Raw genomic sequence first — 24,142 nt, forward strand, 5'->3', positions numbered from 1 at the left:
CATCATTGTTAAATGGAAGAAGTTTGGAACCACAAAGACTCTTCCTGGAGCTGGCCGCCCAGCCAAACTGAGCAATTGGTGGGAGCAGGGCCTTGATCAGGTAGGTGACCAAGAACCCGATGGTCTTTCTGATAGAGCTCCAGAGTTCCTCTGTGGAGATGGGATAACCTTCTAGAAGAACAACCATCTCTGCAGCACTCCAACAATCAGGTCTTTATGGTAGGGGGGCCAGACGGAAGCCACTCAGTAAAAGGCACATGACTGCCCGCTTGGAGTTTGCCAAAAGACACCGAAAGACTCTCAGACCATGAGAAACAAGATTCTCTGATCTGATGAAACCAAGATTGAACTCTTTGGTCTTAATACCCAGCGTCTGGAGGAAACCTGGCATCATCCCTACGGTGAAGCATGGTGGTGGCAGCATCATGCTGTGGGGATTTTCTTCAATGGCAGGGACTGGGAGACTAGTCAGGATCTAGGTAAAGATGAACGGAGCAAAATACAAAGAGATCCTTGATGAAAACCTGCTCGAGAGCGTTCAGGACCTCAGACTGAGGACAACGACCTGCACACAGCCTAGACAATGCAGGAGTGGCTTCGGCACAAGTCTATGAATGTCCTTGAGTGGCTCAGCCAGAGTCTGTACTTGAACATCTCTGGAGAGACCTGAAAATAGCTGTGCAGTGACACTCAACATCCAACCTGACAGAGCTTGTGAGAATCTGCAAAGGGGAGAAATTCCACAAATACAGGTGTGCCATACATTTTACGTATGGGTGGAATCGAACCCACTACCCTAGCGTTACAAGCACCATGCTTCACCAAGGACCACATGTTATCACACGAATTACTATGTTGCCATAGCATAGAAGACCCAACCCCATGTTCTGTGTGGTCAGAGCAGTGGCAGGTACCGTGACTGTCTTTTACCTTGTTGACGACTTTCTGTTGCTGGGCGTGTTTCTGTCGGAGGCTGGCCACCTCCCTCCACAGAGCTTCATTCTCACTGGAAAGACAAAGGGGATACTTGTTTACAGATCAGTTAATCATTATTTTAGATTGAATGCCACAAATGGCAAATATATTACACATTTGAATCATTTAGCAGACACTCTTATCCAGAGTGCAAACACTTTCATACTTTTTTTGTTCTAGTCCCCCATGGGAATCGAACCCACAAGCGCCATGCTCTACCAACTGAGCCACAAAGGACCGCATATTCAACTGATGCCCAATTAGGCCAACTAATCATTTGCCTTCCATTCCCAAACCCATGACATCCTCTTTGGGTAATGTTATGGACACTTGCTACAATGACATCAGTCCTTGACATTGTGATGTTTCTTCATACATCAGTTGAATAGCCTAATAACCAGCTGCAACGCATGTTTTGAAATAAAGAATGACTAACCAATCTCAGAACAGCACGTCATCCCTAACTGATCTAAAACTCCACAGTACATGTAGCCAAGATGGGGAAAGGGCAAAGGGCAAGAGGGCAAGGGCTTAGACCCTAATCTTTAAGAGCCCCCCATACTGTGGCATGCCTAACGAGGCACAGCAGATTTTTTACAGTACTGGTAAAGATTTGAGGAATAGTTGAGGCAGTTTATTTTGTTAAGTTAATGGCTATTGAAAGATCTTAGCGCGCTGTGTTTATTCAGCTTTTTTAGTACAGTCTATAAAGACCCTGCCCCTCCACCTGGCTCTTAAAGCCTGGCTCCCCAGACTATGGTTAAGCTGCTTTGTGGGTGTGCTCATGGGCCTGATTCATCCATTGTCCATACACATGGCTCACATTAAATTACATGCCCTGGACTCGGACAAAACCTAGCCTGGACCCAGATATGTTTGTGCTGTCCTGTAATCTCTTATGGTCTCTGTCCCACTGGAGTTGGCAAGACAGAGCAAACAGTTATGGAACCAGGCTAGACAACACCTTGATGACTTATGTCAGATTGATTATTCTGGCTCCATGACAAGATGAAGATTTCAGAATCACCTTCAATTTCCAAGTACATTGAAATGTACCAGGAATGACCTGGTGCTGCCACAATAATCAGAATATAAATGTATATATTTCAGGGTTTGATTAGCATTTTAGTCTTGTCTTGACTAAGGTGGCTCTAAAAAAGTGCAAATTAAACTATAGATGTAATATCTCAATTTGATCACTCAGACGCAGGAAATTCAAATGAGCCTTGTGATTTACATAACTTCACTGAAAACCCGCAGATCTCCCTCGATCAAATGTTAAAGCACCAGACAGAATACGTCCTACAACTGTAGATCCTACTACATTCAAAAATGTATCTACATTGCTGCCATACATCAACAACTGTCGTTTTACATAGGTTAAAAGGGTAGGTAGCATAAATGTAACCACATTCAACACGTGGATTTACATTAGAATAAGCATCAAAAGTACTGGTTTAAATAACATTAAATTAACTTAGAAGCAAATACTTCGATTGTATTGTTAAAATTCAGCGCACAAGGTTGCTAGCCAACTAGCCTGTCAACGTTAGCCCTACTAGCCTGCTAACGTTATGTTAGTACTGCTTGAGTCCGCCAGTTGCTATCAACACCTAGGTTATAGCTACATTAAAGTAAACCAAAGTTTAGGAAATACTTAATGCCAGCTAATCAGTTATCAAATAATGTTATTAGCATAAGCAGTTCTCTAAACCAATCCGCTCACTTCATTCAACAAGGTTTTTTGCATTAATTTGCATGGTTTCTTCTGAGTGAATGTGCACTACGGTTCAAAAGTTTGGGGTCACTTAGAAATGTCCTTGTTTTTGAAAGAAAAGCTATGTTTTGGTCCATTAAAATAACATCAAATTGATCAGAAATACAGTGTAGACATTGTTAATGTAATAAATGACTATTGTAGCAGGAAATGGCAGATTTTTTAATGGAATATCTACATAGGTGAACAGAGGTCCATTATCAGCAACCATCTCTCCTGTGTTCCAATGGAACCATGTGTTAGCTAATCCAAGTTTATCATTTTAAGGCCACATCCTGGAGTCGCCTCTTCACTGTTGACGTTGAGACTGGTGTTTTGCAGGTACTATATAATGAAGTTGCCAGTTGCGGACTTGTGAGGCGTCGGTTTCTCAAACTAGACACTCTAATGTACTTGTCCTCTTGCTCAGTTGTGCACCAGGGCCTCCCACTCTTTCTATTCTGGTTAGAGGCAGTCTGCGCTGTTCTGTGAAGGGAGTAGTACACAGCGTTGCATGAGATATTCAGTTTCTTGGCAATTTCTCGCCTTCATTTCTCAGAACAAGAAGACTGATGAGTTTCAGAAGAAAGTTCTTTGTTTCTGGCCATTTTGAGCCTGTAATCGAACCCACAAATGCAGATGCTGCAGATACTCAACTAGTCTAAAGAAGGCCAGTTTTATTACTTCTTTAATCAGAACAACAGTTTTCAGCTGTGCTAACATAATTGCAAAAGGGTTTTCTAATGATCAATTAGCCTTTTAAAATGATCAACTTGGATTGGCTAACGCAACGTTCCATTGGAACACAGTGATGGTTGCTGATAATGGGCCTCTGTACGCCTATGTAGATATTCCATAAAAAATCTGCCGTTTCCAGCTACAATAGTCATTTACAACATTAACAATGTCTAAATTGTATTTTTGATAAATGTTATGTTATTTTAATGGACAACAAAAATTGCTTTCCTTTCAAAAACATGGACATTTCGAAGTGACCCCAAAGTTTTGAACGGTAGTGCTGGTGAGCTACTATGTACACTAATACTTGGTTTGGAATACAATTACATGCTAACATGGCTAGTAGCTAATGTTAGCCAGCTGGAACTAGCTAGGTAGCACCGGTTCGCCATATGACGTTGAGAAATAGTGCATTGTGGGTAGTTCCGAAGATATACGGTAATAAGTTAATAAATATGTAACAACACTAAAACATAACTATGTTTGTAGTTATAGGTAACCAGATTGTGACGACAACTAAGTTACTAAGTCTTTGACCACACTGTTACTTTGGTGAGTGAAAGCATGCTTCCTACCCTTTAATAAACACAAGATAGATATATTGGTCTCCACTACGACACACACGTGTAACCCGTAGGCATCATTGAAAACCCATAGCCTAATGTAACCGATCAAAATCATTTCCTTTTAGAAATGTATTCTTTTTGTATTCATTCATAATCAAATCCTTCTGGTGCAGGAATATTTTACTCCTGCGACTAAACTGGTCAAATTAAGATCTAACTCCTGTATTATAAACCTGAAAAATCAATCAACATGTAGGCCTAGCTTTCGAGGACAAAATGAAACATTAATTTGCTGATTATTATAGCTTCGGCCTTACAACCTGGCATTGTTATGGAGTAACGCATGTTAACCTTAAGAACTTCCAGTACACAGATGTGGTATTAAAACAGAGACTGAACGAGGGTTGAAGGAGGTGTGTACTGGGGGTGTCATCTGAATGCTACAGGGCCCTCAAACTTCCGACATGGAAAAGAGAGGTGCTCTATCTGTGTTTATAGACTATCAGTGGTCCTTGCTGCCTTGTAAACTCACCCTGCCCTGTATAAGGTTGCACCAGAAAAGCCCACTGTCTGTGCTGACCTCCCTGTGGGGCAGATGAACAGGGTTTATAGAGGCAGGTGTGGATGCCTCCAAGTGGATAGGGTCATCACTGACCCCTCCCGAAACACCACTGACCAATAGTTAGAGGGATTATTTAACATGTGAGTCATCCGATAATCAGAAACATAGCTATAACTTTTCAAACTGTCAGATTTCTCTGAGTGTCTGAGGGGAGGTGCGCAGGTGTGAAAATAACAAGGAATATGGTAAGAGAGAAGCATCCATTTTTATAAGTAAGAGAGATTCTTGCCTCATTTTATTGAGAGCCACCCACCTCGCGTGATGGACATTCATCGTTTGAGTGATACATCTTAATTTGAAGGTATGGATCGAACAGGCAAGTTGAATAAAATAGATTGGATAAATAATCACATCTTCTTGCACTCTCTTATTCTAAGAGGACATGGTGAGAGACATGGAGAGAGACTGTCATGCCGTGCCGATGGACAGGATGAATAAGGTCATAAGGAAAACTGCCCTGAGCATTGCATCATGGTACCATGAAGAAAAAGTCTGGTTTGTGAACATATGTTTGGGACATGAGAGAAAGCCCTCAGCGGCAATGAAGAGTCCAAGGGTCCAGCTGGAGAATCCAAGTGTGTCTGTGTGTGTGTGGAGGAAGGATTGTATTAATTATGTGGGGCCTGACAAGCACCCTGACGGCCTAAAGGCAGCTGGTGTGCAGCCTGGCCACATCATCCCAACTGCATGACAGGAGCCACTCGGTTTTAGAATGGTGACTAAGCGTCCTGAAACATGAAACACCATTATATAGTCTCAGAGTTAGGCGCACTGACACAACCCAATGGGTTATCCTATAACTGTTACAAAATGGGAACTTAACTTTGCACCCCATTTCATCAAGACATCTATAATGAGTAGACATGCTAACTAACCAGACAGGTACAATGACACAACGCAATGAGTTATCCCCACATCATTACTGCTACAAACATGGAACTCAGTCTGAACCACAATTGATCTAGTCTGGTCCCAGATTGGTTTGTGCATTTGCCAACTCCATTGTCAAGTCAAACATGGCAATTCCATAATGAGTTAGCAAGAGGCTAGAGCAGAAACAGACTGGCACCCAGGCTACAATGTATCAAGTCATCCAGAAAAGGTACACATAGAAGTAACCCTGAACCTATCCTAAACCACAGCCAGGTAAAAACAGAAGGTCCAACTCTCCACAGCTGCAGTCCTACCACAATTAAAAACTCTACTTTACACCACTAGATGTGTGCCTTTAATCGTAGTTTTACAAAATAGTGTGAATGTGTTAATTTAGGACAGCTCTGTGGATTCAAACAGCACACTGACTCCTGCATGTATACTTCAGCCTCTAGGAATTCTGTCTCTAGCAGCCTAATCACTAGCTTAAAGTAAACTGGTTGACACCGCCTTAATGCAGCATGCTAGGTTACGGCAGCCCTATGGGGACACAATATACATGCTCGCTAATTTAGCAAAACAGCAGCAAAGCGTGAACGAGAGAGAACCTTATTGTGTGGAACAGAGGCTAAGCTGGGGTAGGAACGTTTTTGGCTCGTTTAAGGGGCAGTCAATTCTGAAAATTTTGCATCTACAGTGCCCTCGAAAAGTATTCAGACCCCTTGACTTTTTCCACCTTGTTACGTTACAGCCTTATTCTAAAATTGATCAAATAAAAATCCTCATGAATCTACACACAATACCCAATAATAAAAAAGTGAAAAAGAGGTTCAGAATTTTTTTCAAATGTATAAAAAAAAAAAAAAAAAACTTATTTACTTAAGTATTCAGAAACTTTGTTAACAGTTAACTTACAGTGCATTCGGAAAGTATTCCGAATAATTTTCCACATTTATTTACGTTACAGGCTTGTTCTAAAATTTATGAAATAAATAAAAACGTCCTCAATCTACACTCAATATCCTATAATGACAAAGTGAAAACAGTTTATTTTTATTTTTATAAATGTTTGCAAATGTATTAAAAAACAGAAATACCTTGACATAAGTATTCAGACCCTTTGCTGTGAGACTCAAAATTAAGCTCAGGTGCATCCTGCTTCCCTTAATCATCATTGAAATGTTTCTACAACTTGATAGGAGTCCACCTGTGGTAAATTAAATTGAATGGAGATTAATTGGATACCACACACCTGTCTATATAAGGTCCCACAGTTGACAGTGCATGTCAGCGCGAAAACCAAGCCATGAGGTCGAAGAAATTGTATGTAGAGCTCAGAGACAGGATTGTGTCAAGGCACAGATCTGGGGAAGGGTACCCAAAAATATCTGCAGCATTGAAGTAGTTTGGAACCACCAAGACTCTTCCTAGAGCTTGTCGCCCAGCCAAACTGGGCAATCGGGGGGAAAAGGGCCTTGGTCAAGGAGGTGACCAAGAACCTGAAGTTCCCTCTGACAGAGCTCCAGAGTTCCTCTGTGGAGATGGGAGAACCTTCCAAAAGGACAACCATCTCTGCAGTACTCCACCAATCAGGCCTTTATGGTACAGTGGCCAGACGGAAACCACTCCTCAGTAAAAGGCACATGACAGCCCGCTTGGAGTTGCCAAAAGGCCCCGAAACACTCTCAGACCATGAGAAACAAGATTCTCTGATCTGATGAAACCAAGATTGAACTCTTTGGTCTTAATACCCAGAGTCTGGAGGAAACCTGGCACCATCCCTACGGTGAAGCATGCTGGTGGCAACATCATGCTGTGGGATGTTTTCAGCGTCAGGGACTAGTCAGGATCGAGGGAAAGATGACCGGAGAAAAGTACAGAGAGATCCTTGATGAAAACCTGTTCCAGAGTGCTCAGGACCTCAATCTGGCGCGAGTGTTCACCTTCCAACAGGACAACGACACTAAGAACACACCCAAGACAACGCAGGAGTGGCTTCAGGACAAGTGTCAATGTCCTTGAGTGGCCCAGCAAGAGCCCGGCCTTGAACCTGATCGAACATCTCTGGAGGGACCTGAAAATAGCTGTGCAGCAACGCTCCCCATCCAACCTGACAGAGCTTGAGAGGATCTGCAGAGAAGAATGGGAGAAACTCCCCCAATAAAGGTGTGTCAAGCTTGTAGCGTCATATCCAAGAAGACTCAAGGCTGTAATCGCTGCCAAAGGTGCTTCAACAAAGTACTGAGTAAAGGGTCTGAGTACTTAAGTAAATGTGATAGTTTTTTAAATATTTTGAATAAATTGGCAGAAAAAAATCTAAAAGCCTGTTTTGTTTTGCCATTATGGGATAGTTACAACCTTACTCAAATGTAACAAAATTTGGAAAATGTCAAGGGGTCTGAATACTTTCCGAATGCACTGTATGTGGATTTGGGGATTATACTTTGCACTATACTTGTCAGACCTTTTGTTGATTTTGTTCATTTCAATTTATTAGTTAAGTCGAGCCAACTGTCCAATACGCGTGAGAATGAGTCACAATATGAATCAGAATGTGCCTCAACGTTTCACTTACTGCTTCATGGCGATGATTTGGGAGTCTATGGTCTCCTGCTTGCCCTTTATGTGCTGCACATTGGTCAGGATTTTTGAGACGTCGTCTGAGCTCATCTTAAGCTCATCATGTTTAACATTGGACACCTGAGGGGGAGGGAGAACATGACGAAATGGTTAACGCAAACTGTTAAAGCAAAGAAAACTGTTAAAGGGAGGCGGGAAAGAGATAAAAACAAGCCTTCAGTGTAGGCCTTGGCCCTGACTTGAACCCTGAGGGATATATCATGGAAACACAATGAAAGTGTATGATTCGGTATTCAGTTTTTAGCCTGAACTGGTCAGTTGGCCAGAGGCAGACTATATCAAGGTGCAGATGGAAACAGCAGTAAATCAGTGGACTGAGCGGAGCAGAAAGTGACTGCCTTAAAGGGTCCGGCAACTTCAGATTACAAGCTCCCTGGCCTGCTTTCTCTAATCCACCCATCCCCAGATGGCAGGCTCCACAGAGACCACTAGATTAGCTCAATCTGTCACAGGAGTGGAGGGGAGCAGAGAGAAAAATCAGGCCAAGCAGGCCATGCACTGGGAGCATATGCTGTCTGTCTGAGGAGCATCCCAATAGGTTTCTCTATGAGGAGTTTTACTGAGGCTTTCCATGTGTGTTTTCTACAGGGAGTTGGCTACATAGTTCTGACTATAAATGTAACATATTTGTAATACTTTCTTAATTAATAATGTTTGGGCTATGTAAAGCCTATTTAAAAAGACTGTTCGGAGTTGAGTATGAAGAAGGGCATGATACATGAATCAGAAATATCATGATGATCAACTTTATCATTTTGCACTTACATTGGTAACTTTCCGTTTGATATTTTCCAGCAGATGCTCTTGTCCGCGGAGGAAGTAGGGATGCTGGAATTCAGTGTCGTCCTTCTCGGGCTTCACCAGGCCGCCCTGCTCAATGTGAACTACTTTGCGGAAGCCATCTGTAGAAAGAAAACAACACAGTTTTGACTAAGACATACCATTAAATTACTAGAGATACGTGAAATTTACATTAGGCAAGTTTCAGAAACAAAAAATACAGGCTGATTTCTAGGTCACTGTATGCAATCATATCCTCCTAGCCTTTTCAGCCTTAATAAATAACATGCAAGTGGATTACAAAACCAAAGATACAAAAACATCTCAAGGATTTCAGAAAAAAAAACGTGGTTGCATCTACCTCAACTTCTGAGAAATAGCCTCTAATAAAAATAATTCCTTGGTTGAGTCTATTTAAAGGCTCATTACAATATAAGCAAATAATTTGCAGAATCTACCGCACAGCCAAAACCGATAAGAGAAGGTTCTGTGGACAGAATGCTAAACTGGAGAAACATAAAAAGTATAAGCAAATCAAATGAAGCTGCTATGAAGATTTCATTGCTATGCCTAACGTATTAAATACATGAATGACAACTCACACATATTGAGCTGGCGCACAAAGCTGGCCATGTTATTGTGTTTAAAATACTTGGGAAGCACCTCCTTGGAGAATCGGCACTGATCAAACACATGGAAGCTGTTGCCATTCTGTAAAGGAAGAACAATAACAGTTAAAGAAATAATTGCACAACCCCAGTTTACCTTAGCTAGGCCCTATGTACTGAGAATGTACTAAGAATTAGGTTAAGCTGCCTTGGGTGGCTTACAACAAAGCTAAACAACATTGGGTCTGATAAAGTCTCTAACTAAACTCTGTGACTATGGCGAGTCTCTGGCAATGGTTTACAGGTTGAATAATGATGAAATACCACATTGGCAATGTAAAGAGACAAAGAGAACCCCCTGAAACATTTAAAGGCAGAGCATTCCAATACCTGTATTGATATCCTAATTAGTAGATCAACATGTCGTTGATTTATTTGAACATAACCTGAATATTCTGGGGACATTCACACAATCTGAGAGGGCATCATGACACAATAAGGGCTGAACTAGTGGAAAAGTGAAATGGTCCAGTGTAGGAGAATAGAAGTGTTTTGCCTGAATGTTAGTTTGTTATTTAGCTATCTATTCATTTTTGGGAAATGGATGCTGAGAGAAGTCAGCTGCTTGGATCAGAGGCCATGAACATATAGGAGGAGGCTTTTGGATAGACATGAGAGGCTGCATCAACACACACAGGGTTTTCTCCTACCCAGTAGGCTAGTTAGAGATAACATCCCTAAAAGGGTTGCAAAGGGAGGTTATATAACTGGAAGCATTCTAAGTTTACCAGTAAACTACCAGCATTTTAGGAGCTTTCAAGTTTTTTGGGGGAACTTTATTACAATTTTTGGAAACTTCAGATTATCACAGGCGTCTAATTGTCTCTGGCCCTCTATGTGGCCTTATCAAATGTAAAATAAGCGATAATCAAATAATATGATTTTAAAACTGAATGACAAAGCTGTAACATATTATCCTAAATATAAACAACCAACTTAGTGAATACCATTTGTGTTTAATATGAGGCTTTTAGCATGAAATATCCTTGTTTATATATATTTTTTTACACATATTTGACTATGTCAATATGTCTTTGTTGTTAATGTTTTGGTGCCAAAGTCAATCGTTGGAAGAGCGGTAGAGTTAATTGAAAATAATGCCATTGTTGATTATATGCTTTTTTCATTCATTACTATATTTTCTCTTGAACCGTATGGTCTATCCCAGCGTTTCCCAAACTAGGGTGATGTGGGGTCGCCTGATTTGAAAATGGAATCGCGAGAGAAACTACGGGAAAAATATATAATAATTGAACCAGGGTCACATCAGTAACCTCTGGAAGTCGCTAGATGCAGTTATAATAAACAGAGCAGTTTCTGTTTTCTTCCTACAAATGTGGCTCATTCTTTTGAATGGTTTAAGCTACAAAATAGTATGACCCCATCACAGGGGGTTGGAACCATGCAGTTTATTACCTAAATCAAATAATTTATGATGAACTTCACAGGGTGGTGAAAGTGCACCGTGTTCTTGATGCTCATTTCCAATGAATATCAAAGGTCTGATTCTGGTGGGATGATGCTTGACAAATACAAATATTTGCATGAATAATCTCAATGTAGACTTGACTACCCACAGAGTATCTGCAAACTGTTGGTTAGAGTGCAGCTGCAAAAACCAGAGGATCCAGACCCTTTGCTATGAGACTCGTCCTGCTTCCATTGATCATCCTTGAGATTTTTCTACCACTTGATTGGAATCCACCTAAGGTAAATTAAATTGATTGGAGATGAATCGGAAAGCCACACACCTGTCTACATTAGGTCCCACAGTTGACAGTGCATGTCCAAGCAAAAACCAAGCCATGAGGTCGAAGGAATTGTCCCTAGAGCACCGAGACAGAATTGTGTCAAGGCACAGATCAGGGGAAGGGTACCAAAAAATGTCTGTAGCATTGAAGGTCCACAAGAACAGTGGCCTCCATAATTCTCAAATGGAAGAAGATTGGAACCACAAAGACTCTTCCTAGAACTGTCCGACCGGCCAACCTGAGCAATCGGGGGAGAAGGGCCTTGGTCAAGGTGACCAAGAACCCAATGATCACTCTGACAGAGCTCCAGAGTTCCTCTGTGGAGATGGGAGAACCTTCCAGAATAAAAATCATCCCTGTAGCACTCTATTAATCCGGATTTTATGTTAGTGGTCAGACGGAAGGCACTCCTCAGTAAAAGGCACATGACAGCCCACTTGGAGTTTGCCAAAAGGCACATAAAGACTCTCAGACCATGAGAAACAAGATTCTCTGGTCTGATAAAACCAAGATTGAATTATTTGGCGTGAATGCCAAGCGTCACGCCTGGAAGAAATCTGGCACCATCCCTACGTTGAAGCATGATGGTGGCAGCATCATCATGCTAAGGGGATGTTTTTCAGAGGCAGGACTGGGAGACTAGTCAGGATCGAGGGAAAGATTAACAGAGCAAAGTACAGAGAGATCCTTGACGAAAACCAACTTCAGAGCACTCAGCAGGACCTCAGACTGGAGCGAAGGTTCACCTTCCAACAGGACAACAACCCTAAGCACACATCCAAGACAACGCAGGCGTGACAAGTCTCTGAATGTCCTCGAGTGGCCCAGCAAGAGCCCGGACTTGAACCCAATTGAACATCTCCGGAGAGACCTGAAAATAGATGTGAAGCGACGCTCCCAAATCCAACCTGACAGAGCTTGAGAAGATCTGCAGAGAAGAATAGGAGAAACTCCCCAAATACAGGTGTGCCAAACTTGTTGAATCATACCCAAGAAGACTCCAGGCTGTAATCTCTGCCAAAGGTGATTCAACAAAGTAATGGATAAAAGGTCTGAATACTTATGTAAATGTGATATCGGTTTATAAATGTACTAAATTTGCCAACATTTCTAAAAATATTTTTGCTTCATCATTTTGGGTTGTTGTATGTAGATTTTCAAATAAGGCTGTAATATAACATGTGGAAGAAGTCAAGGGGACTGAATACTTTCCCAATGCACGTACAGATTAAAAATATAAACTTTAATGCATTTCCAAAACCTTTTAAAAATGGATGCTTTTCCCACAAAAAAAGGTTACATTTAATAGTGAATATGCCCACTGTAGTATTAGCACATACACTCTAGCCAACAGCTCGCAGACACAGTACATGTATAGTCTACATGATGAGATTGTCAAATGGCAGCCAAGCCTAGATGATCATGTCACCAGAATAAGACCCTCAATGTTTATTGGAAAGGGGCATCACCTTCATCACCTTGCACTTTCACCATCCTGTGAAGTTCATTTAATCTGTAGCCTAATAAACTGCATGCTTTCCCAACTAATCATAGTGGGAGGACCATACATGTCATTGCGTGACTCCAAGTTTACTTGGATATTATCAGCCCATAAGAGTTTTCACTGACATTTCTCATATAATACATTTTCCAGACAAAAAGATTCCACCTTCTCTAGCATGTTTTGTATCCAGTGGCAAAGTTCACCCACAAATGTTTCCAACAGTCCTTTGGCAAAAAATAATATCTGTTGTGTATATTACTAGCACAAAGGTTGGTTGGAAACCTAGTTAATTATGCTTTTTTTCTACACAGAAGATCATAGGACGTTATCAGGCAATAATTGTGTAATACATTTGATGAATTTCAGTCACTTCAAACCATAGCTTCTTCATTCAGATTGAAATACTGTCAAAAGTACTATCAGACTGGTTTGCGATTATGTCATAGTCCCAATTAAAAAAGTAAACATTGGCCGTTGATTACATCGCTTTTAGTATAACATGGTGGTTTAGCGAATAAAAAATATAAATAAATAAAAATAGTTGCTAGCGATGTCTGGAAAAAGGCTGTCAAATTGCCACACAGACAATGCAACGGCGGCATGATACACATATCCATCATCCATTTCTCAAATTGGTTATAGAGCCACACCCCCCTTTTCTCACACCCCCTTTTCTCATAACCATGCTAGCTAGTTTCAACGAATGTCTGGTTTTGCATGGCTGTTTTGACACAAACCGCTAGTTACTGTGTCCAGAGTTCCCCAAATTAGCTGGCTGCAGACAGGGATTGCCTACATAGCTAGCCAGCTAACGATAATTGACACCCAGCAACAGCTGAAGCTTGGAATGACCAAAGCACCGGCCACGAAGCGCCCCTGGCAGTTGCTGCCCAGACAAACGTGTCACCTTCACATTTGACCAAATTAAGTTGGCTAGTTAACTAGCTAGCTGGTTCGTAACATCTTTCTGACTCAGTCCAACCAACTCGTATAATCTGGTTAGCAAGCTAGCTACCAAGGCTAACTAGCTAGTTGGCTAACTGATGTGGTTTATCATATAGTTAGCTAGTTATAGTTAACGGTGTCTTTGTTAAATTATGTCCCGACAGTTAGCTAACATATTGAATGACATTTAGATAGCAAATGTCTAGAAAGTGAGCCAAGTCGATATACAAAGTAAGGTGTCCAGCAGCTAGGTAGTAGGTTAGTTAGCATTAGTAACGTTCGCTAACTCACTGGGCTCCAGCAGATTAGAGGATCGGTGTCAGGATCCTCAACAAGAGTCCAAAGTTTTGTGAGAAATGCAGGTACGCTATTCCCACTGACAACGACCCCAACAGACCCACCAACGTGAAACTCCATTATCAACGAAAATGACAAGAATCGCTTGAAAAGTTGATAAACTCCCAAAATAGCCAACAAGGGATGAGAACTCCAGAGAAAAGAAAATCAAAAACACAGCGCAATCTTTGCTGTAACAACTATGCAATTTCTTTGGAAATTATCCTTATCTTAACACAAACAAAAATATTTCGAAGACTTTTAGCTAATTGAGAAACTATTATAAGTGGAAGTATCCATCAAATCGACAAATCTAAACAACTGCGTAGAGAAAGGCCATTGCACAGGCGCATGGTGGTCGCCATTTTGTGACCTCATCAGGGAGGAAAACAAACGTCCACCAAAGACAACCAAAGTGTCATGAATTAAATGCCAAAGTAGTACTACTGTTGATTATATAATAATATAACACAAGATTAAATAAAATATATGAAATACACAAAAATGTACCTTTAAACTTTGACCTCCAATTTTTTCAGACCCTATATATTTGCAGCATATTTACGGTAATTAATTTGAGCTATAACATTATGTAATTATCTATTATGAAATAATTACAGGCCCATGTTTTTAATCGCTTTGGAAAATTGCAGTTTTAAAACGCTCTCAACTTTCAACTTTGACCTCTTGCGGAATCCCACATGGTCGGCTGTTGATGTACAAGAAGCATGCCTACTGTAACTCTAGAATCACAGAAAAACGGCACCATGAGTAAAGCTAAAGTAAAGAGTGCGAAGAAAAGAGCTGCTGAAGAGGACAATGACCAGGTAGGAAAAGTATTTCTGAAATGTATATTCGGTATTAAAAAGGGTAAAGCATTGCTAACCAGCTAGCTAACGTTTGTTATGTAGGGAAATGTGGATGTGCAAGCTCAAACCCCGTAGGTTTTGTCAATCACCCCTAGATGTATTAGCTAATAAAATAGTACAATGTTTTTGTATAAACGGATGGTCTGTCTCACCTAGCAAACATGCTTGCTGCACAGTCAGTATAGTCCATTCATGAGCCAGACCCCCACATTTGTGTTGTCGGACTCACTTGGGGTGACTGTCTTAATGCTATTTCCCTATAGAGTTGGAAATTGTGTGATAGCAGTGTAGTAATTGGAGCGTTTGTGTGTTACCTTTTTTTTCCCCATCACATTCATTTTTCCCATATGGTTTTTATGCCTGTTTTGTTAGGATATCAAATAGTGTTTTGTCCGTGCAGATTAACAGTGAAATTCTTACTTAGGGGCTGTTCCCAACAATGCAGAGAGAGGGGGGATAACACAAGGAATAAATACACAATGAGTAACGATAACTTGGCTATAAACACGGGGTACCAGTACCACGTCAATGTGCATGGGTACTAGGTAGTTGAGGTAGATTATGTACAAATAGGATGGCATAAAGTGACTAGGGCGACAGTATAGATAATAAACTAACAGCAGCATATGTGATGAGTTAGTCAAATTGTCTGGGTACCGATTTGTTAACTATCTTATGGCTTGGGTAGAAACTGTTCAGAGTCCTGTTTTTCCCAGACTTGTTGCATCCGTACCACTTTCCATGCGTTAGCAGAGAGAAGAGTCTGACACCGCCTGGTATAGAGATCCTGGATGGCAGGGAGCTTGGCTCCAGTGATGTACTGGGCTGTACACACTACACTGTGTAGCACCTTATGGTCGGAATCCAAGCAGTTGCCATGCCAAGCAGTGCTGCAGCAAAGTCAAGATGCTCTCAATGATGTAGCTGTAGAACGTTTTTGAGCATCTGGGGGCCCACGCTAAAACTTTAAGGCCACCTGAGGGGGAAGAGGCGTTGTCATGCCCTCTTCTTGACTGTTGGTGTGTGTGTGTGTGGACACAGAGAAACTTTAAGCTCTCAACTTGCTCCACTACAGCCCCGTGGATGGGGTGTGCTTGGCCCTCCGATTCCTGTAGTCCATGATCAGCTCCTTTTGTCTTGTTGAGGGAGAGGTGGTTGTTGTTGTCCTTGCACCACACTGCCAGGTCACTGACCATCTCCCTGTAGGCTGTCACGTCATCTGTGATCAAGCCTACCACCGCTGTGTAGTTGGCAAACTTAATTATGGTGTTTGAATTAGAGGTCGATCGATTATGATTTTTCAACGCCGATACCGTGCAATATGTGCTATATGTGTGCAATATGTGCCATGTAAGAAAGCTATCGTTTCAGTTCCTTGCTCAGAACATATGAAAGCTGGTGGTTCCTTTTAACATGAGTCTTCAATATTCCCAGGTAAGATGTTTTAGGTTGAAGTTATTATAGGACTATTTCCCTCTATACCATTTGTATTTCATTAACCTTTGACTATTGGATGTTCTTATAGGCACTTTAGTATTGCCAATGTAACAGTACAGCTTCCGTCCCTCTTCTCGCTCCTCCCTGGGCTCGAACCAGCAACACAACGACAACAGCCACCACATTGAAGCAGCGTTACCCATGCAGAGCAAGGGAAACAACTACCCCAAGGCTCAGCGCGAGTGAAGTTTGAAACGCTATTAGCGCGCGCTAACTAGCCAGCCATTTCACTTCGGTCACACCAGCCTCATCTCTGGAGTTGATAGGTTTGAAGTCATAAACAGCGCAATGCTTGACGCACAACGAAGAGCTGCTGGCAAAACGCACGAAAGAGCTGTTTGAATGAATGTTTACGCGCCTGCTTCTGCCTACCACTGCTCAGTCAGATACTAACTCCAAAAAGTTCTGGGACACTGTAAAGTCCATGGAGAACAAGAGCACCTCCTCCCAGCTGCCCACTGCACTGAGGCTAGGTAACACTGTCACCACTGATAAATCCATGATAATCGAAAACTACAACAAGCATTTCTCAACGGCTGGCCATGCCTTCCTCCTGGCTACTCCAACCTTGGACAACAGTCCCCCCCCCAGCTACTCGCCCAAGCCTCCCCAGCTTCTCCTTTACCCAAATCCAGATAGCAGATGTTCTGAAAGAGCTGCAAAACCTGGACCAGTACAAATCAGCTGGTCTTGACAATCTGGACCCTCTATTTCTGAAACTATCTGCCTCCATTGACGCAACCCCTATTACCAGCCTGTTCAACCTCACACTGCTATGCCTTATCTTGGCCAGGTCGCAGTTGTAAATGAGAACGTGTTCTCAACTAGCCTACCTGGTTAAATAAAGGTTAAATAAAAAAACTTGTATGCTCAGTCAGATTATATGCAACACAGGACACACTAGATAATATCTAGTAATATCATCAGCCACGTGTAGTTAACTAGTGATTATGTTTGATTGTTTTTTATAAGATAAGTTTAATGCTAGCTAGCAACTTACCTTGGCTTACTGCATTTGCGTAACAGGCAGTCAGTCTCCTTGTGGAGTGCAACGAGAGAGAGGCATGTCGTTATAGCGTTGGACTAGTGAACTATAAGGTTGCAAGATTAGATCCCCCCGAGCTGACAAGGTGAAAATCTGTCTTTCTGCCCCTGAACGAGGCAGTTAACCCACCCTTCCTAGGCAGTCATTGAAATTAAGAATGTGTTCTTAACTGACTTGCCTAGGTAAAAAGACTAAATAAAGGTTAAAAAAAGAAAGAAAATAGGCAAATCGGCACCCAAAAATACAGATTTCCGATTGTTATGAAAACTTTAAATCGGCCCGAATTAATCAGCCATTCCGATTAATCGGTCGACCTGTAGTTTGAATCCTGTGTGACCATGCAGTCGTGGGTAAACCGAGAGTACAGGAAGGGACTAGGCACGCACTACTGAGATTTTGTTGCTTAGGCCACCCCCAGGAGGTGAGGATATCAGGACGTCCAGGCGAGGGAGGTTTTTAATCCCAGGATCCTTAGTTTAGTGATGAGCTTGGATGGCACTATGGTGTTGAACGCTTAACTGTAGTCAATGAACAGCTTTGTCACATAGGTGTTTGTTTGGTCCAGATAGTAAAGAGCAGTGTGGATTGCAATAGAGATTGCGTGACCTGTCGATCTGTTGCGGCAGAATATGAATTGGAGTGGTTTCAGGGTTGATTGTGTTTATGAGCCATGACCAGCCTGTCAAAGCATTTCATGGCTACAGATGTGAGTGCTTCAATATCGCTGGATAGTCATTTATACAGGTTACCTTGGCTTTCTTGGGTACAGGGACTATAGTGGTCTGCTTGAAACATGGAGTTATTACAGGCTGGGTCAGGAAAAGGTTGAAAATGTCTGAAGACGCTTTCCAGTTGGTCAGCGCATGCTCTTGAGTAGGCAACCTGGTAATCTGTCTGGCTCTGCGGTCTTTTGAATGTTTACCTGTTTAAAAGGTCTTACTCAAATCGGCTACGGAGAGTGTGATCACACATTCACCCGGAACAGCTGGTGCTCTCATGCATGGTTCAGTGTTGCTAGCCTCAACGTGAGCATAAGAGGTATTTAGCTCGTCTGGTAGGCTCACGTCACTGGACAACTAGCGGCTGGGTTTCCCTTTATAATCTGTGATAATAGCCACATCCGACGAGCGTTAGACCCGGTGGAGTAGGATTTGATCTTGGTACTTTATTGATGGGTTGCTTATTTGATGGTTCATTGGAGGGTGTGGCGCAAGGCTTAAAATGTACTTTTGGTTCCACTAGCCACTGTGACGGGTAGATTTAAAAATATACCAGCCACTCAGATATCTTACCAGCCAAAATATTTGCTTCTATAAAAAAATCGGATGAGCGGACTTTAATGTTTCTTGAACAATAAATGTATTACTAGTAAAATGTAATGTTTTATATTGTTTGTCTTTTAATTAAAATTTGACAGATGAGACATGTTCACCACAGGAGGCTGCTGAGGGGAGACTGGCTCATAATATTGTCTGGAACGGAGCAAATGGAGTTGCATCAAACAGCTGAACCATGTATTTGACACAATTCCACTTATTCCTCCTGCACCAGTCAATACCACAAGCCCGTTCTCCCCAGTTAAGGTGCCACCAGCCTCCTGTGCTGTTCATCGACCAGTTTTAATAGCACCACGACTGTGTAGCTTATTCTCTTGGTGTAGCCAGCCAGCCTCTGGTAAAATGTACTTTAAGACGTTAGGAAATGTAGCTGGCTACATTATTTCTATAATAGACTTAATCATTAGAAATGATAGCGTTGCACTTCTGATGAAAATGAAGCTATTTTCTGCCGAATGTGTTGCACTAATGTATTTTCTGTGAAGGAAAACTATAGGTGCACGTCCCTGATCACTATATTGAAGCAAAAAAATACTGTTGTACTTTCAATATAAAACGCGACCCCTGTCAATTCATAGCTGGACACGTCTGCTCCAGCTTTCTCCTATTGTGCTTTTTAAAAACAAGCATGTGACTAGCTCAACTGTGCTGGGGTACTACGTAGGTATATGCTTCATAACCCTTTGATGCGTACGATCACATATTTGTGATCATTGTTGAGTGGTCAATGCAGCGTATGATCTCATGTGATTGGAACAGTAGCAACACAACGTACAGAGCAACAAATGTGTCTAAACATCATTGTTGTCTAAACAGCATCTAAATGTTTTTTTGCACTGATAGAAAATAAAGGTCTTTAACTTTATTCCTCAATTTTACCTTTTTATTGTAAAAGATATAAATGCAATCTTCAACATCCATTCATCACACGGAACACACATCCACAGCCAAACTCATTCCATAAACCAGTCTAAATAACAGGTTGCGCTGACAAAAACCAAAATGTGAGTTAGCAACCTAACAGCTAGACTAGTTTACAATATACCATATCTCTGGTGAGCACAAGAAACTAATGTAATGTTGTTTAGAAAAGAAATGCGTGTCAGATAAGCTAACAGCAGATACATTCTTTGATGGCTGCCATGTTTGTTTACGTTTGACAAGCGAAAACTCCCTAATCCCAGAATGCCATTCACTATAATGCCGCATTCAAAACAACTAGGAACTCAGAAATTTCCGACGTCATTGATTTCAAAGCCACTGGGAACTCCGACTAGGGGAAAATGAATTTGAACGGTCGTCCAACTCAGAATTCCAACTCTGGGCCTCTTTCTAGAGCTATGACTTTACGATCACTGATGTCATGATTTTACCTTGTATTTTTCAGAGTTCCCAGTTGTTTTGAATGCGGCATAAGACGCAAGTAAGCAAAGTCAAAGATGGCTGCGCCTATTGCGTGAAAAATATAAACTTAATTTGGCCACTTTTCAGCATATTAAAAATCTGCATGAGCTTGTTAGTGTGTACAAGAACCGGAGCACATGACTTGACAAGTTGTTTACAGTTTTTGACCAATCACAAAGCAAATAAAATGTTATCACCTCACAGATCATCACTCAAATAAAAGCCTTGCCAGATCTGGTTGAAACCATATTTGTGTGTGCGGGGGGAATGGGGGAAGGTATTGTGGGGGGATATGATGGTTGAAATATTACTATGATGGGGGAATTTATCAAAGGGGGGGTGAACACGAGATGTTTATCATCTAAATAAAACCCCTGGAAAAGAGGTCTGAGCTAGCAACCCAAAGTAACCATAGGTTAATCAGATAGTGATGAGGTATATCTGTGTGTCTCCCCCCCCCCAAACCTTCTGAACTGTGAGGAAAATGGTGCCCACCACAACCTTGAAGGCAATGAACATCGCACACCCCCCCAAGATGCTGGTGCTTCTGTCAATCTTGTGGGCTGTGAGGAAGAAGAGGTTAATTAAAGGAGAGGAGGATGCTCCCCGCTGCTGGAGATTCTGTCACTTCACACCATCAGATAGAGACTTCAATGACACCATGTCTGGCCTCAAAGCACCCTGCCGAGAGTCAGAACGTTTTAAAAGGTTCATTGATGAGGAATTGGTGGAGAGTGTGGTGCAGGAAACCAACAGGTATGCCCATTTCTATGTTACAGAAAGACCCAGGGCTCTCTTCAAATTGATCAAAATTCTGAATGCTTTTAGCCCACTAAATATTCATATTTTTTTGCAGGTATTCTCATGAACTAAAAGAGAAGACTGCCCCTGGTGTAAAAGGGAAGCTCTCAAAATGGGTGAACACTACCATCAGTGAAATGTATACCTTCCTGGTCACGGTGCTGCTGATGGGGCTAGCGAAGAAGGTCTTTGTGAGGGACTACTGACCCCATGCTGCAGACCCCCTTTTTTCTCCAACCCTTTACTCCCAGGACCGCTTCCTTGTCTTGCTGAGAGTGCTCCACTTTGAACAATGCCACTGCCAACAAAATTAGGAATGTCCCGGGCAGCTTTACCGGGACATTTGGAAGAGTGTTTGTTCCTACATTTACATTTACATTTAAGTCATTTAGCAGACGCTCTTATCCAGAGCGACTCACAAGGACTTGTGCATTGATGAGTCTCTCATGGTTTGGAAAGGAAGGCTTGCATTCCGCCAACACATCCCATCAAAGTGCCACAGATTTGGAGGTGTTGTTTGTTTTATGTGACTGTCTGACAGGATATGTATAGGACCTGATCATCTACACCGGCGCCACCATAGATGAGGTATTTTGGTATATCTGGATCAGTGTTAATCACCATGCTGCAGCCTTACCTCAAAGGGGCACACTGTATTTGTGGACAACTGGTACAGTAGCTCTACCCTTTTGAGTGAGAACACAGGGGCCTGTGGCACAGTTACATCCAACAGGAAGGGGATGCCAATATTCAAAAATAAGACAAAATGGCAAAATGGACATGCAGAACTGTTTGCCAGAAAAACCCCTTAAAATGGTACAAGAAACAATTACATTTTTTAAATAGCTCTCAATGGCCACGTTGTCCCCCGGCAGGTCACAGGACAGGTGATCTCCTACCTGCAGTACAGGTTAACCTGATGCAGCAGCCCCTTGAGGGCTATCACATCCTCATCCTTCTGTTGGGGGCTGGCCTGCCTATGACAATCCTCTACGCTTCACTGGGTGCCACTTTCCAAATGATGTCCCCCAGACCGCCCTGCAAGGAAAAAGCATGAGTCACTGCAACATCTGTCTACAATCTACCTGACGACAGAAAAGGATGTTGACCAAGTACATCTGTGAGCTATGTGATACAGCCTGGTGTGCAATTCCTTGCTTTGGCAAGGACCATTTGATTGATTTGACCACACCCCTAAGCACTACTAAGTGGAAAGTAGGCTGACAGTGGCTGATACAATTCATGTTGATATTTGAAAAAAAATATATATATATATAATTTCAAAATTTATGACTTGAGATGTTTGTTGGTGGGGGGGAATGTTCCAAAAATGTTTGTTTACCTGAAATGAAAACTAATGTTTGACTCCTGGGTTCTATTTTTGAAATAAAACAGAACAAGAAAAGTATAATCAACTTTTGTTATTCCTTGATTTATAACGCTTTCTCAAATAAAATAAAAATAATTTGGCCCAAAAATATGATTTGATTTTTTTTTTTTACATCAAATCATTTTCACTAGCCAACAACCTTTAGGCTAGTCTAGACTACTTTAGACTTGAACACAATTTGAGTTGTTACAGTACATTAACTTTTCCTATGAATATACTGTATAGTTAGTAGTATTTGAAGGTTTTACAAATGTAACCATGTTTTGGAAGGAGAGCGATAGCTGGTCCACCCAAATAACACTCAGCCCGTAGATGGTGCCAAAGCAATAACCTAGATAATCCTGTCGAGCTCCATAGTTTACGAAAACCCATTATCTACGCTTCAAATCAAATGTATTTATATAGCCCTTTGTACATCAGCTGATATCTCAAAGTACTGTACAGAAACCCAGCCTAAAACCCCAAACCGCAAGCAATGCAGGTGTAGAAGCACGGTGGCTAGGAAAAACTCCCTAGAAAGGCCAAACCGTAGGAAGAAACCTAGAGAGAAACCAGGCTATGAGGGATGGCCAGTCCTCTTCTGGCTGTGCCGGGTGGAGATTATAACAGAACACGGCCAAGATGTTAAAATGTTCTTAAATGACCAGCATGGTCAAATAATAATAATCACAGGCAGAACAGTTGAAACTGGAGCAGCAGCACGGCCAGGTGGACTGAGGACAGCAAGGAGTCATCATGCCAGGTAGTCCTGAGGCATGGTCCTAGGGCTCAGATCCTCCGAGAGAGAATTAGAGAGAGCATACTTAAATTCACACAGGACACTGGATAAGACAGGAGAAGTACTCCAGATATAACAAACTGACCCTAGCCCCCCGACACAAACTACTGCAGCATAAATACTGGAGACTAAGACAGGAGGGGTCAGGAGACACTGTGGCACCATCCAATGATACCCCCGGACAGGGCCAAACAGGAAGGCTATAACCCACCCACTTTGCCAAAGCACAGCCCCCGCACCACTATAGGCATATCTTCAACCACCAACTTACCATCCTGAGACAAGGCCGAGTATAGCCCACAAAGATCTCCGCCACGGCACAACCCAAGGGGGGGCGCCAACCCAGACAGGAAGATCACGTCAGTGACTCAACCCACTCATGTGACGCCTCCCTCCTAGGGACGGCATGAAAGAGCGCCAGTGACTCAGCCCCTGTAATAGGGTTAGAGGCAGAGAATCTCAGTGGAAAGAGGGGAACCGGCCAGGCAGAGACAGCAAGGGCGGTTCGTTGCTCCAGAGCCTTTCCGTTCACCTTTACACTCCTGGGCCAGACTACACTCAATCATATGACCCACTGAAGAGACGAGTCTTCAGTAAAGACATAAAGGTTGAGACCGAGTCTGCGTCTCTCACATGGGTAGGCAGACCTGTGTGGGACAATTAGGAGACCTGCGTCTTGTGACCGTAGCGTACGTGTAGGTATGTACGACCAAATCAGAGAGATAGGTAGGAGCAAGCCCATATAATGCTTTGTAAGTTAGCAGTGAAACCTTGAAATCAGGCTTTGCCTTGACAGGAAGCCAGTGTAGGGAGGTTAGCACTGGAGTAATATGATAGTATATTATGATAGAATATGATATATTTTTT

The 24,142-nt window shown here is 42.1% G+C and overlaps 2 protein-coding genes across 5 annotated transcripts in view; one reads left to right on the forward strand and one right to left on the reverse strand.

Moving 5' to 3' along the window:
* Positions 1-14,540, reverse strand: part of hsf1 (heat shock transcription factor 1) — a 31,553-nt gene extending 17,013 nt beyond the window's left edge. For 2 of the 3 annotated variants that reach the window (XM_035792853.2, XM_035792852.2), the window contains exons 1-5: positions 14,110-14,540; positions 9,553-9,661; positions 8,936-9,072; positions 8,106-8,230; positions 931-1,006 (exon numbers count right to left, since the gene is read on the reverse strand). In XM_035792853.2, coding sequence (XP_035648746.1) covers positions 931-1,006; positions 8,106-8,230; positions 8,936-9,072; positions 9,553-9,661; positions 14,110-14,235 — 573 coding nt within the window. In that variant the 5' untranslated portion in view covers positions 14,236-14,540. The remainder of the gene's footprint in view (positions 1-930; positions 1,007-8,105; positions 8,231-8,935; positions 9,073-9,552; positions 9,662-14,109) is intronic. The other variant, XM_035792857.2, reaches the window with a different exon arrangement.
* A 225-nt stretch (positions 14,541-14,765) lies between these two features.
* LOC118397649 (ribosome biogenesis protein bop1-like) overlaps positions 14,766-24,142 on the forward strand; it is a 157,673-nt gene continuing 148,296 nt past the window's right edge. The window contains exon 1 of one of the 2 annotated variants that reach the window (XM_052470033.1): positions 14,766-14,981. In XM_052470033.1, coding sequence (XP_052325993.1) covers positions 14,883-14,981 — 99 coding nt within the window. In that variant the 5' untranslated portion in view covers positions 14,766-14,882. The remainder of the gene's footprint in view (positions 14,982-24,142) is intronic. The other variant, XM_052470032.1, reaches the window with a different exon arrangement.

This window comes from Oncorhynchus keta, chromosome 19, assembly GCF_023373465.1.
Source record: "Oncorhynchus keta strain PuntledgeMale-10-30-2019 chromosome 19, Oket_V2, whole genome shotgun sequence".
Classification (NCBI taxonomy): Eukaryota; Metazoa; Chordata; class Actinopteri; order Salmoniformes; family Salmonidae; genus Oncorhynchus; species Oncorhynchus keta.